The sequence below is a fragment of the Pimephales promelas genome, chromosome 1, assembly GCF_988280905.1.
Source record: "Pimephales promelas chromosome 1, fPimPro1.hap1.1, whole genome shotgun sequence".
In the NCBI taxonomy this organism is placed as follows: domain Eukaryota; kingdom Metazoa; phylum Chordata; class Actinopteri; order Cypriniformes; family Leuciscidae; genus Pimephales; species Pimephales promelas.
Genome location: NC_142769.1, coordinates 37228468 through 37241023, shown reverse-complemented (window position 1 = coordinate 37241023; position 12556 = coordinate 37228468). Strand labels below are relative to the sequence as shown.

At 36.6% G+C, this 12556-nt stretch overlaps 1 protein-coding gene across 2 annotated transcripts in view; it reads right to left on the bottom strand.

Moving 5' to 3' along the window:
* Positions 1-373: 373 nt before the first annotated feature.
* dennd2b (DENN domain containing 2B) overlaps positions 374-12556 on the bottom strand; it is a 61683-nt gene continuing 49500 nt past the window's right edge. For both annotated transcript variants that reach the window (XM_039662813.2, XM_039662812.2), the window contains exons 15-20: positions 5776-5953; positions 3034-3075; positions 2741-2852; positions 2289-2531; positions 1935-2021; positions 374-866 (exon numbers count right to left, since the gene is read on the bottom strand). In XM_039662813.2, coding sequence (XP_039518747.1) covers positions 832-866; positions 1935-2021; positions 2289-2531; positions 2741-2852; positions 3034-3075; positions 5776-5953 — 697 coding nt within the window. In that variant the 3' untranslated portion in view covers positions 374-831. The remainder of the gene's footprint in view (positions 867-1934; positions 2022-2288; positions 2532-2740; positions 2853-3033; positions 3076-5775; positions 5954-12556) is intronic.

Here is a 12556-nt window from a genome sequence, read left to right as displayed (position 1 = left end):
TAACATTAATGGCATTTGCAATAAACATACCCTTTCTCTGAGATTAACCACTTTAGTTCATATTAATCCAACAAATATCAACTTGCAGATTTTTTTTTCTTTCCATCATCTGCCTTCCACAGACACCGGCTACACCAATACAGGACACATTTAATGAGTTGTGTATGTTTCTTTAATATAGAAAAAAAAAATGTGTCAAGTTTCAAAACATTCCCAGTGTATTATTCATTGCTACTATTTTACACACCAAAAAAAAAAAAAAAAAAAAAAAGCCAGACTAAAAGGATGGGAATAACTCAACTAATAGATAAGGCCTGTTTCTATGATCCTAAACATTTTGGAACAAAGCTGTTCATTAATGCGGACTGAGAAATTAACAGAAAAAGCTTTATTGATTTTTTTTTTATTAAACACTGTAAATAAGGTAATTATACTCTTCATGTGTTAATAAATGTACAAAATACAATTCATGGAGAAAATCTAGCGTTAAATACTACACAACCACTGTACATCCACCTGTCAAGTTTCCATTCATACATCTCATCCAGCTTAGCACAGCTATCTCTAAGGGTGGAGGTTATACTGCAATATAACCATTCATACTCTCAGTACCATCCTATTATTTCTCTAGTATCATATACAAGTACCAGGAAAGGTAACAACAGAGCTACATGTGAGATTAACAGCACGGCTTCCATAAATATGTACAAAAACATGAACGTCAGAGTCAACGCAATAGACATGGACATACGTGACTAAGCCATATTAGGTCTTCAGATGTAGCATTTGTAGAAAATGTCCACAGTTTTTGGTTTTACTGTAAAGTGTTCTTTAGTTCTTTTTATGAAGGAACTTCATTTTATTTCCTGAAAAAAAAAAGATAAAGCTTTGGTGTATCAGGTCATTTCTGAAATGCCTTTTCATAAAAGAAGGTTGATCTGTCCACCAAACTGCCAGCTGAAAACGCCAGGCACACGTTTTTTATTGTTGTTACTAGTTGTTATCTGATTTCAAATATAGTCATCTGGTCGAGACATGTATAAGAGCAGCAAAATATGGTCAGCAGAATGTTCAGTAATTTGTCCCAACCACTCTCCACTGTGATTGGATGGCTGGGTAAAAAGTGACAGTGACAAGCACTGCATTTTATTCAAAGTTGACATTTTTTTTAACTCTCAGCAACCAGAAAAAAAAGGAAAAAAAACTTGCAGCACTCAGTGTAAAATAGACACTCACAGTGTTGTAGTCGAGACCACCTCACTCGAGTCCGAGTAGACACCGAGACCAGAGAGAGTCGAGTCCGAGTCAAGACCGAGTCCATAGAGAGTCGAGTCCGAGTCGAGTCCGAGATCAGAGACGGTCGAGTCCGAGTCGAGACTGAGACCAGTGAGGGTTGATTACCTAATTTACTTTTATTTACTTAGAGAAATCCTTTTTTTTTTTTTTACTGAATTTACTAAGAGTTTAAAAAATATGATCAGTTTAGGGTAAAAAGGCCACATAGTAGGTGGTGTTAAAAGTAATTTTATTACAATTTGTCATGCGCAGTTGCGCACTAGAAAATCACCAATCACTGGGCGTGTCAATCAATTTAACGAAATATTTTATTAACATACATTAATAATCATGAAAAATATTTTGAATTGAACTCGAGTGGACTCGGGAATAATTCCGAGTCCTAAAAAAAAAAAAAATGTTCGAGTACGAGTCAATTCCGAGTCCAAATGGACACGAGTCCATGACAAGACCAAGACCATTGAAATATGGTCTCGAGACCGAGTCCGAGACGAGTCCGAGTCTCGAGTACTACAACACTGGAAACTCAGCTGTGTTTCGTTTAAATACGAACAATGGAAACAATTGAAAACGCTTTGGTGGACAGTACACACACCTTTTCATGTGTATGTGAAACATAAATGCTGTTCTGTACTCACCTAAACCCTTCAGAAATTTGTTGACTCCACTCTGTTCAGTGTCTGGTAACTCCTCCAGATACTGTTCCACTCTCTGCTCAAATAGACCTGATAAATAAATAAATAAATATACCCATTATTTCTATATTTATTTTTAAGCTTCAGTCAAAAGCATTGTTTTTGTTAACCAGAAGGTGGCAGTAAAGATCTGACTTGAATATTAACACCTCTCCACTCTATCTCAAAAAGACCCACACAAGTAGTGTATAATTATGCTGGGTGTGGGTTTCGAATTACACTTATAACGGCCTGAAGCTAATAGGCAATGATGTTTTATGAGAAGCCATTTTCTTTAATTGACCAAGCACGATTTACCTTTAGCCCTATACTTCCTCATCTCCTTATCCTGGATGAATCCAGCAAACATCTGAGACTCCATGAAGACACCCAGGAATCTGCGGATGCTCTTAGAAGCCACCGACTTGCGGAAGGCTTCGCGCTGGAAGATGCGCTCCCCTCTTTCGCCCTGGGTAAGAAACAGGGGATAGTGGCCAATGGTCTCCAGGAAAAAGCGGATGAAGGCCTCTGACACCACACTGTTCAAAGAGGCGGTGCACTCTGTGAAAAGAGGGGATATCAAAAAAGATTCATTATTCAATATCCTAGAGCAACTCAACTGGCCATTTATATTTTATCAACAAACAAAGTTTGACTAGGAAATGAAACAGTGAAGCCATATGTTCTGCTTCACAGTCGGAGCATGTATGCAAATAGCCAGTGAGTCCATTGAAAACAGATGGGCAAGGCCACAACGCCAGGCTTTTCACCTTCATCTGATTCGCTGTCGGAGTCTTGATTGATGATGTCGTTTCTCTGTTCGAGAGATTGCTCCAGAGCAGCTTGCAGTTTGCGTGGTAATAGAGAGGCCTCGTCATCCATCTGTGTACAGGAAGAGTACGAAGATTAACGCTGTAACAACGTTCAGTGATTCATATCATGACACAGCCTGCTTGTTTAGATTAGGCTTGTTCTCAGATCTTAATGGCAACACGCAATTAGCACTACAGCCATGGGAGAGTTTGTGTGAAACTTTTTGGAGAGAGATTGTTTATGGACGAACCTGTCTGATGAAGCGGTCTGTTCCAAGATCGACCATTAAAGCCTGAAACAGAAAGAGAAACCGATCTCAATTAGGTTAGGTGCGCCACCACGACTAATTTCAGTCATGTTTAAACGGAAATTATGTAGCCGACTAGATGACTAGTCTAACAAACCTCCGGAAGACTGTCTGTATAAGCAATGCATTTAAAATAATTGATCGCTATGAATCAAAAAGTCAAATCCCATACTGAATGGCACTAAAAAATAGGTCATATACATGTAACGCGCTTGCCTTGCATTATGATTATCGTTGCATTATGAACCGCTCATTTCATGTCTTAGGCCATGTCAAGTCAAGTCATTAAATCATGTTTAATTTGGACTTCTCAGTGCATGCTCTTTGAGGTGGACCTCATATACCGCCATTATATGACTGACAGACAAGAGCGTTTTGAACGCAACCACAGAAACCGAAAATTCTCGGGCCAGCAGCATTTGTCCAAATCAATCTTAACCGTTCTATACAATCAGAAACGATCTTGAAACAGGGCTTTAAGTGTAAAATATAGAATTTGTCCTTTAAAATGGGTTTGGTGCACACAGGATTAAAGAAGTACCCCATGTGTAAAATGAAATGGACCTATTTTGTTTCTGCCAGAGGGCCTGAACATCTTGTTCAGATACATGGCATCATGGATTCGATCAAATACCAACAGATAAAAAAATCAAAACCTGACAACCTCTGCTAGAAATCTTATAGTGGGCCATGTTTGGATCTTCCAACGGGACAGTGATCCAAAAACAAACATCAAAATCAAAACAAAAATGGGTCACCGAGCACAAAACCAAGCATCTACAATGACCACCCTATAGAAGATGAGTGGGCTGAACTGAAGAGAAGAAGCGGCAACATAAATCTGCGAATCTGAAGAGATTCTGTATGGAGGAACGGTCTCTGATCTCTTGTCAGGTCTTCTCCAAAATCATCAGGCATTATAGGAGACGACTCAGAGCCGCTATTTTGGGAAAAGGGGGTTGCAAAAATAATTGTTCCCAATGTGTTTTGGAGCAAAACATTCATTTCATAATGTCATTTCCCTCCCCCACTTTCAATTCTTTTACTTCAATAAAAGGTTAGATTTGTGCAATTCTTTTAAAATAAAATATCAAAAGGATAAACACAGATTTATTTTTAACAGCAATCTTTGATCATATTTACCAAGGGGGACAAATAATTCTGACAGCACTGTATAAAAAAGTACCTGTACACATGACAGGTGACAAAAATCGAAGAAAAGCTTGACGTGTACCTTCGCTCCAGATATACACCTTACAAAATTATGTATATTTTTTTAAAAGTTGAACAGTAACATGACACTAATTAGAACATAGCCTTTGTACAAATATAAAGCAAATCATAAATGAGCAAATAATAAAAAAATAAACGTTAACAACTAGCAGAAGCTGTATCGTTTAGTCGACTAGTCTTGCACATCCCTAATCTCAACTGGCTGAAACATTGAGTAGCATCATTCTGTTTAATTACACTGTATTAAGTTGTTTAGGGAGTCACAACATTTCCAGAAGTTGATCCACAACAGATGGAGCCTGACACCCATTTAAAAACACAGTGTTAAACATGACAAGCACCACAAATTGGTGTGCTTCCAGATGTTTTCCCTGCAAACGGTCACCCCTTATGGCCATTACAATTACACTTATGTCCAAAGTGCAATTTTAAAAAAGTACTAAAGACGACTCCTGCCAAACGCTCTAAATGCCAAAGACTCGGTAGCTGGCACTGTCCTATGGGCAGCTGGGAACAACAACACTCTGCCGGTTGGGAACGTTTAGAGGGGAGAAGGCAACAGCCTGGCCAGGAATGCCGAGCTAAGCTTATGAAGCCGACGCCACATTAAAGGCTCATACACAAAAATTGGCCAGTGTTTTGGACATGCTATTATACTTAGCATGTTTCTCACTCCTTCCAGCATCTTTCTGAACCTGGGAAAATGACTTTAGTTCCATATTCACTTCAAGAAAACATAAGGGTTCAATGTTCAGCCAGCTTGTTAGAATAAGAGCATAATTGAACTGTTAAGGAAAGGTGCCAATGTGATCATATTCAGAGGAATTCAAAGTCATGATCAGGGAAACATCTCTCAGAATAATAACCTCCAAATATGAGTAAAAATGACTGAATCTTGAAAACGAATTCTTCTAGAATCAGTGGGGTGATTTTGTTATGCAGTGCATCTGTATAGAAAGTAATTAATTTTTTAAAAGAATCTTCATTTTAAGATATTTTTTCTTGGGTGTTAAATATTTTTAGGGCTAAACCATTTTGGAAATAAAAAAGGGGTTTGTTCATGCTTATTACAAGGACCAACTCCAACCTCTTTCAGTTTTATGACTATAATAATTATCACGCTCCGATTATTATGAGAAAAATATATATATATTTTACAAAAAATAAATATATTGTAACAAAACTTAAAAGAAAATGTGAGTGTTTTGACAATAGCACTAAGCCATGCTGTGATATCAATTTAATTTTGATATATATTGTGCAATATGAATTTAATATGAAATTATTTATTTGTGCACAAACTGCATGAGTTATCTCCTTGAATCTAACGACGGTTTTTCAGACAAACCTGTTTCATTTAAGCTGGTACACTTGACAAAGCATCCTATTACAACAAACAAGATGGGTGACAATGTTTGACAAGACATATCAAGTGTTGGATAGTGTCCGCACCTCCTCAACGGGTAGTTCCTTGAGCTTTGGCAGTGAGCTGGACAGAATACCCACTAGGAAAGGTGTGGGACAGCAGACAATGTCCACCATGGAGGTGGGTAACACAGGGATGAAGGTGTGCTGCCAGGAGAATGGGTAGAGCAAAGCCACCACCGCATGAACACAGCTGGAAAGAGTACTGTAGGGAAAGAGAAAAGCACACAGTCAATCACCAAGCTTTCTTAGCAAACACACTTTCTTAGCAAATCCTGTACTGGAAAAAGTATATTGAGCCCAGATTTTCCACGTTTATTTTGGCTTTAGCGAAGGGACAATGGAATCTGTGATTATGAGAGCAACAAAAGAAAATATCCAGTGGCATTCAATAGACTCCTGTAATATTATGCTAGTGGCATTCAAGACATCAGCAACATAAAACTCCAAGGAGAACACAGAAAAAAAAAAAGATAAAACACTTGACTTTACCTTCGCATTTACATTAAACAATACATATTCTGCTCTCTTTGGTAGTTTGGTGTCAGATTTTAATATTTTATTTATGTAATACTTTAAACTGATCAAAAGTATCAGTAAAACATTTAGAAAGTTACAAAAGATTGCTATTTTATATTAGTATATATATCAAATAAATACTGTCCGAGTAATATTATTATTCATCAAATCAAATCTTGAAAAAAACAAATTATTGAGCAGCATATTCGAATGATTTCTGAAGGAATAATGAAATAATTCAGCTTTGCCTTCATAGGAATAAATTACATCTTTAAAATATATTCAAATAGAAAACAGTTATTTTAAATTGTAAAAATATTTCACAATATTACTGCTTGTACTGTGATTTTGACCAGCCTTTGTTTGTGAGCATATGAGACTTCTTTAAAAAACACAAAAAATTCTAAATTCTTAGGACCCAAACCTTTTGAATGGTAGTGTACACGAATTTGCAAGGCGAAGAAAATGACATGACGTGTTGCTGCTAGCTTTATGCACTCAAAGGTCGCAGAGTTCCCCAGGTAGCAGAAGGGGAGGGGCTAAACACTCTTAAGTGTCCAACATTACCATAGAAAATAAGTAGAAACAAGCAGAGAAACGCAAATTGTCATTTAGGGCTGTGAAACGATTAATCGCGATTAATCATATCCAAAATAAAAGTTATATGTGTGTGTAGTGTGTATAATTATTTTGTATATATAAATACATATGCATGTATATATTTAAGAAAAATGTGTTATTAATATATCAAATATTTATATTTATGTATAATATTAATTTTGTATAAATGTATATAATGTAAAAAACATGCAAATATTTCTTAAATACATATACATGCATGTGTGTGTATTTATATATACAAAATAATTATACACACTACACACACATATACTATGTAAACGATGCGATTAATCATGATTAATCGTTTCACAGCCCTATTGTCATTACATTACAGCTGTCAAAACGTTACCAGTAAATCAATAGAAATGTTCCAACACAAGGGATAAAATGTTCCCACAAGACAATCAGCAAATCAGTGTTTTTATGTGTGTGTAACTTGTATTCAAATGGTACCTCATCTACAATACCACATTAACTATTGTAAGTGGAACAGGCAGTATGTAAATCTTCGTATCTTCAGGGTGATACGGTAAAGATTGATATATCATGATCATACCAAAGAATGACCGTAGCTTGTTCTTATTCAAAACATCCAATAGCAAATCACGTTCCTCAGCGCCTTAAATTACTCTGTGACGTTAAAGCAGCCATGAGATGTTACAGCTAAGGCTAAGCACAAAGTCACAAATACCATAGTGGCCTTCTCACGGTCCCAAGCTTGTTGATAGTGGCTGACCCTCCTTTCTCTCGCTCTCATCTCTTTTTGTCCCATCCACCACACAAGCCCACATATACAGAGGAAGAGAAAATAAACCCTCAGAAACACACTGACTCCAGCCGTGAATTAAAGTGGATCAGGGCTGAACCCAGTGATAAAATTTGGTATGCTGACAGTAAACTCAACATAATTGCAGCTCCAATCCAGCTCATTTGACAAATATCAGTTTGCATTTTTAATCAAATCAAAATATTACATATAATGGCCTGTGCTTAAAACTCTCTAGGAGTCTGAATGTCTGTGTGTGTGTGTGAGTCTGCATCCTGGCATGTTCACACTGGGAACAGGGAAAAGCAGATTTAAAAAACTAGCCACAGGCAAGTCAGGCAGATTCTGATAGCTGATACCTGGAATGTCAGCATAACTAAAGCCTCAGAGGCAAGTACTCATGGGAAAAGATGAAGACGGAACTTTAGACCTGTCCAAACACTGTTCTATGCTGCCCAAATCCTCCAGGAACCAAATAACATGGATGGAGGGTTGAGTTGAAAACTGCTGCTAGCTAGTGACTGACTCTTGCCTGGACCGGACTGTCATACAGAGCTGGTATGCACACGAAAAGTCTACATTACACACAAACAAAAATGAAGTATCCTTTCCACCGAACACTTACTTTACACTTGTCCCTTACACACTGAACAAAAGATACAGTATAAGGGGTATTATATATTGTATATTGTACGTACTATTATAAGTTTGTTTAAGAACTTGGTGTGATATTCATGCTGATCAATTCTAAGACTATAAAGATATGATAATGCTAAATATATAGATCTAAAAATCATTCTAAATGTGAAAAAATCCACACCACAACAATAACAACAATGGCACAGAGGAATGATACAGTTGGAATCCCTTTCAGAAAACTTTTTTCCCACTAATGAATATTAAATACATTGAAAGCCAATCGGAATCCGAGCATTGTAAGCAGCATATGCTTAGAATAAACAGTGTTATTGTTCATTGGTGTGGACGCTTAAATAGTTATCGTTGTGGTCATCTTTATGGTTATCGCTCTTGATGAGAACTTAAACTTCCATCAAAGATTCTAAAGATGTAAAAGATTACATTTGAAAATGTAATTCAACTTCTCTATTCTCTATCAAACGGAAACATTTTTTTTTTTTTTACGTTGAGTGGGAATCCAAACTGTCATACACTGCCTCAAACACACACCAACAGGATTAACAAACAATATAACAAATTACATTTTATATAATATATAAACATTAGATGGAAAACTTAAACTTATAAACAGTATTCAATTAACTAAAATAGAAAGAATTAAAAACTAAATATGAATAAAAATGACAAAAACTTTAACTAAAATAACCACTGATTTTCAAATTATTAATAAATACTATAATAGTATATAAATATAACTAAATAATACTAAAAATAACACACTGATCCAGCGGAAACCAACAACTGCTAGAATTTGTTGTCTGTTGTGAGCAATGTGAGCTATCCCTAAAAAAAATAATTTGCAACAGAAGCAGCTCAAGGGTGAAAATTCAAGATTCTAATCTGAGCAACAACAAAAAATACATATGCTTTCATTTAACCATCCAAACTGATTTTAATAGACTCTAAACAAAATTGCATCTTTCATAACATAAATAATGGTAATGGCTGGCTGGCTTTAGGAAAAAGAGCCTTGAAAATAATTCTACATATTTAACAAGAGCTTCTGCATGTTTAACCAGTGATGATATGTGGTGTGTGGATGTAAAATAATACAACAACACAAGGTTTATGAAAAAGTTGATGTTAAGTTTATCTTTCCACCATAATGCAATGTATTGAAACATATTCCTGTGATAATAAAACAGAAAAATGAAAAAAGAGAGAAGAAAATACCTAAAACATTCAGCAAGGACATAAGACACATATTGTATAATGACCAGTTTATTTAAACAAATGCTTTTTTCATGACTTTTCAATCGTCATGTTTTTTTGGCTTGTTTATTTCTGAAACTAGCCACACAAAAGTCTCTGGCCAACTTGGCAATACTGTATTACATTTGCCTAAAGGGTTTCCGTCTCTTTTTCTTTTCAACTTGTCTGGGACACAAAGCATTTTCCCACCTGGTTCTCTGTGCTCTGATTCAACAACATTCACTTAAGAGAGGAAGACATTGAAAGCTACACTTAAATTTGCACACACAATGTACCCATGAAAAAGTAAGTAATTTGAGAACAACAACACATCAGAGAGTTTAACTCAATCCTTCCTGTCATTTTATAACCATACAGAATGAAGGAGAATCATTACACAGAAATTTCAGTAGCAACAATTCAAATTAAAACTAATGCTTAAAAAAAACGAATGTATTATTGCTTATTATTTAATGTAATATTGGGTGGTTAACAATCATAGCTGCTCTCCCCCCACAGAAACTCACTCGGCAGCATGATTGAATATCAGTGTTTGGTTTGGGCAGAGGAGCTCCCAAGACAATCACACAGCTAATGGAAAATGTTGTGATTCGAAAACAATTACTTTCTGTGCCACAAGAAATTGGACGGTTAAGCTTCACAGCCTACGCAGTGTGGAAAGGGTTAAAATACAAAAGCACATGAAATCCCAAGGAAAGAATTGCCTAACATGGAGTGAGTTTTCTTTCTGTCAGATCCTAAGCCGCAAATATTTGCTAAAAGCTACAGAAGCATACAGTACGTCTTTGTTGGCACACATTTTTTTTTGGAATTGGATTGCAATGGCCTTTCCCATGAGAGCGGCAGCAATGTCCTTGATGTGGGAGAAAGGAGAGTTTTCTACCTTAGTCTAGCGCTGCCCATAATCCACCTAAGGTTGCTGGGCAACACGGTTAGGCCCTGGACCAAATCCCATCAATCCACCTATCCTGTTTTTAACAGAGCCAAGCCCATGGAATGTCAATACTTGGCTTAACAGCATAATATGTTGTAACTAGAGCACTATCTATTATGATAATGGGTGTGATTCAAACCCATTCACAAAGAGCAGTTTGAAAAGCGTTCTTTGAATGACAACAAAGAACATACTGCCTTTGTTTCTCTGATTCAAAGAAATAACATGCTTTGCTATTCTGAGTCAAATATGTTTATGTACTGTATGTGAACTAAGCCATTGGCGTACCATGTGAGAAGAAGGCAAATGTTATATTTTAACATATCTACTAGGTCAATAACACCAAGTATGTTCACATACGCAGAATTCTTGTATATTATACACACATACATATTTATCTAGATGTATTCGTCCCGAACCGTAAGGGTACAGAAATGATTCAAGCTTTGTGACATGCTGCATTATACTGCTGGAAGTAGCCATCAGAGGAAGGCCATAAACGGATGGACATGGTCAGAAACAATGCTCAGGTAGGCCGTGGCATTTAAACAATGCTCAATTGGCACTAAGAGGCCTAAAGTGTGCCAAGAAAACATCCCCCTTACACCACCACCAGCCTGCACAGTGTTAACAAGGCATGATGGATCCATGTTCTCATTCTGTTACACCTAATTCTGACTCTACCATCTGAATGTCTCAACAGAATTCGAGACTCATCAGACCAGGTAACATTTTTCCAGTCTTCAACTGTCCAATTTTGGTGAGCCCTTGCAAATTGTAGCCTCTTTTTCCTATTTGTAGTGGAGATGAGTGGTACCCGGTGGGGTCCCATCTGCCTCAAGGTTGTGTGTGTTGTGGCTTCACAAATGCTTTGCTGCGTAACGAGTGTTTATTTCAGTCAAAGTTGCTCTTCTATGTGCTTGAATCGTTCGGCCCATTCTCCTCTGACCTCTAGAATCAACAAAGCATTTTCGCCCACGGGACTGCCGTATACTGGATGTTTTTTTTCACACCATTCTTTGTAAACCCTAGAAATGGTTGTGTGTGAAAATCGCAGTAACTGAGCAGATTGTGAAATACTCAGACACCCGTCAGGCACCAACAACCATGCCACGCTCAAAATTGCTTAAATCACCTTTCTTTCCCATTCCGACATTCAGTTTGGAGTTCAGGAGATTGTCTTGACCAGGACCACACCCCTAAATGCATTGAAGCTACTGCCATGTGATTGGTTGATTAGATAATTGCACTAATGAGAAATTGAACAGGTGTTCCTAATAATCATTTAGGTGAGTGTATATATGAAGAGTTCAGATGCAAAAGCCTCTAAATGCCATTTGAAATTTTCTTCTTTAATGATGATTTTTATCAAACTTGTATATTTAAGTTCAGTAATTTCACTTAAATAACAATTAATAGGTAATTGTCATTGCAATTTAAGTGAAATCACTGAACTTAAATATACAAGCTTGATAAAAATGATCATTCTAGAAGAAAATTTCAAATGGCACTTAGAGGCTTTTGCATCTGAACTCTTCATATGTACTGTATACTGCAAGCAGAAAACACAGAGACAAATTGTAATCTGATAAAAGCAGTGGTTTGCCACCTTTTTGACTCAAAGGGCCTCCATTTATGGTAAGATATTTCCCCCAGTATTTCTGCTATAATTATAACAAAGCTGCTTGTTTTTAATCTTTTTATAAACAAACTGGGAAACAAACAGAAACTAGAGTTATTATTAAGGCCACTTCCACTTGGAAGTTTGCAGGGGGCCCTGGCCCACTGATTGAGGATGACTGGATTAAAATGCATGCATGACGGATGAAGCCAATCTATAATTACATAATCTAGGTTTTTAGTCCAACTTCGAAAAAGCCATACAGGCATGATTTTTATTCAGACTAAAGTGTTGATGTCATTTTAAAAAGACAAATTATTTATACTTTTAAAGTGCATGAAAACGCACTTATTGACTGAATCAACCAAAAACTGTACAAATAAAGGAGCTTGACCCAATAACTTTTGTAACCAAGTAACATCCGTCACCCTGTGAC